The 2,042-nt window shown below is 41.4% G+C and overlaps 1 protein-coding gene across 4 annotated transcripts in view; it reads left to right on the top strand.

The window, feature by feature from the left end:
* The window catches only part of LOC102289833 (voltage-dependent T-type calcium channel subunit alpha-1I), a 284,041-nt gene that overhangs the window by 74,872 nt on the left and 207,127 nt on the right, over positions 1–2,042 (top strand). For all 4 annotated transcript variants that reach the window (XM_014338250.2, XM_005936824.2, XM_042226696.1 and 1 more), the window contains exon 2: positions 1,250–1,694. In XM_014338250.2, the coding sequence (XP_014193736.1) occupies positions 1,264–1,694 (431 nt within the window). In that variant the 5' untranslated portion in view covers positions 1,250–1,263. The remainder of the gene's footprint in view (positions 1–1,249; positions 1,695–2,042) is intronic.

Here is a 2,042-nt window from a genome sequence, read left to right as displayed (position 1 = left end):
ACACACACACACACACACATCTTTAATCCGGCGGAAGAGAAAATCTATATGTGCACCACAGTTTCAAGGTCTGTACCCAAGATTAGTGTCACTTATCTGAAATATGGTCACAATCTCCACCATCTACTCCTGAGTAATGGAGTTCAATAATGGGCTACAAAGGCATTTTCGCAACACATTATCATGCCACTGTGAAATTGACCCGCACACGGATATGTAAATGGGATCAACGATATTCGGAATTTGGCTGCATTACAGCACAATAACAGTAATGTACAGAACTCGCTCCCGGTGGGGTTATATCTACCACAACACAGTTGACTCTGTGGAAGAACATGTATTTTAAGGCAGTTTAATTAAGGTGACTTTTTGTTTTAAATGTTTCTTATTTTTTTGAAAACAGCTGTCTTACTCCGTAGCGCATTTCAGACGAGGTGCTAAGATTTTACTTATTTATTTTATTTTACTTTGATGCCAAACTACAAATGAAAAGAGGGCTTTTTAAAAATTACACCACATATTTATTCTTAAAAATCAAAGTCAAAATCAAAGTCAAACATATGGTGAGGGGGCCAGAACCAACCCATCAAACGGTTCGGTGTGGCCTGCTTGTAGGCTTTGGGAAATGTTGAATAATCACAGAAGGAGGAGATAAATCTTAGACTCTTAACTACAGTATTATAACTTCAGTCTTCTTGCCGACAAAGACAGACCACGATAAGATAAACCGCAGCCTGCCAAATACTACAGAAAACACCCCTTTTTCTTTTTCATCATATCAACTTGAAAATATGATTTGTTTAAATGTATTTATTTAATTTAATTATTTTGCAATAGTTGGTCCAACTCATGTAAGATCAAACTGGCCCACTATCTAAAATAAGTGAAGTATAGTCAAGTCTGTTATTGAAGTAATGACAATAACAGAAAACACAAGAGCATTTCAGAAGAAAAAAAATTACACATTTTTTGTTTCAGGTCACCAAAGGTCACTAAACCCCAGATAGACACGTCTCTATCTAAGAAAACTAACTGAGACTTTTTAGATTTGTCCTCGCAGGCTACCGTCCTTGACAATTTATGCTTTATTTCTACCAACACGCTGTAGTTCCTCCAATCTCTTACTATAATTTTACAACCTTCAACCATGGCAAACTATTCATTTTCTCTGTTGGCTACTTGTTTCTAACCCCCTGAGTGATTTATGAAATTAAATTTCTCCTTTCCTGTTCTCTTTCTCTCATTTAAGACCGTAAGGTGGCCATGACGAGCGAGGAGGAGGAGGGCCCCGGCGTTGCAAAATCGACAACAGCAACACCATCTGCACCGACCAGCTCCAGAGTGACGACCGCCATAGCCCGGGCCGACAGCGATGACGCTGTCGCCACCTCGTCTCCCCGCAGGCCCTCCCCACACCGCCGCCCATATCCCAAGAAAAAGGAGGAGAAGGAGGAGATCATAGAAGAGGCAGGAATTATTCAAGAGGAGAGGATCGAGAAGGAAGAAGAGGAGGAAGTGGTTGAGCGTAACGGGGATAAAGAAGATGAGGATGACGAGGATGACGACGATGATGATGGCAGCAGTGACACCAGTGTGTTAGTGGTGCCCTACCCTGAGCTGGTACCTGTGGTCTTCTTCTGCCTCAAGCAGACAACCTTTCCCCGCAGCTGGTGCATCCGCATGGTCTCCAGCCCATATCCTTTTACTTACCTGCTGTGAATCATGATACTGTGGATTATTCCCACTGTGTGTTGCCTTTTCATAACTTAATCCATCATCAGTTATCCTTCCATCTCTCAGAGATTAAACGCAGGCTTTTGGCTATTTCAACCCATCTGATTAGTTCAAAACATCCCCTGTTCCAAGCTGAATTTCTGCCTCCCGTGTGAGGCGAGAGCTGAGAGCAAAGTTCGATGCTTTTTGATGCATTTGTAGAAGGATTCAGATGGAAAATAGTTCAGTAACATTTTCTGTTTTCTCTATTTCACCATGGTTCATTGCCAGAAGAAAATGCCCTGAAAATACAGGAAATATCAACTCAA

The sequence above is a fragment of the Haplochromis burtoni genome, unplaced genomic scaffold, assembly GCF_018398535.1.
Source record: "Haplochromis burtoni strain Fernald_Lab_line unplaced genomic scaffold, NCSU_Asbu1 Contig_223, whole genome shotgun sequence".
NCBI classification, from domain to species: Eukaryota; Metazoa; Chordata; class Actinopteri; order Cichliformes; family Cichlidae; genus Haplochromis; species Haplochromis burtoni.
This window is presented reverse-complemented; position numbering and strand designations above follow the sequence as displayed.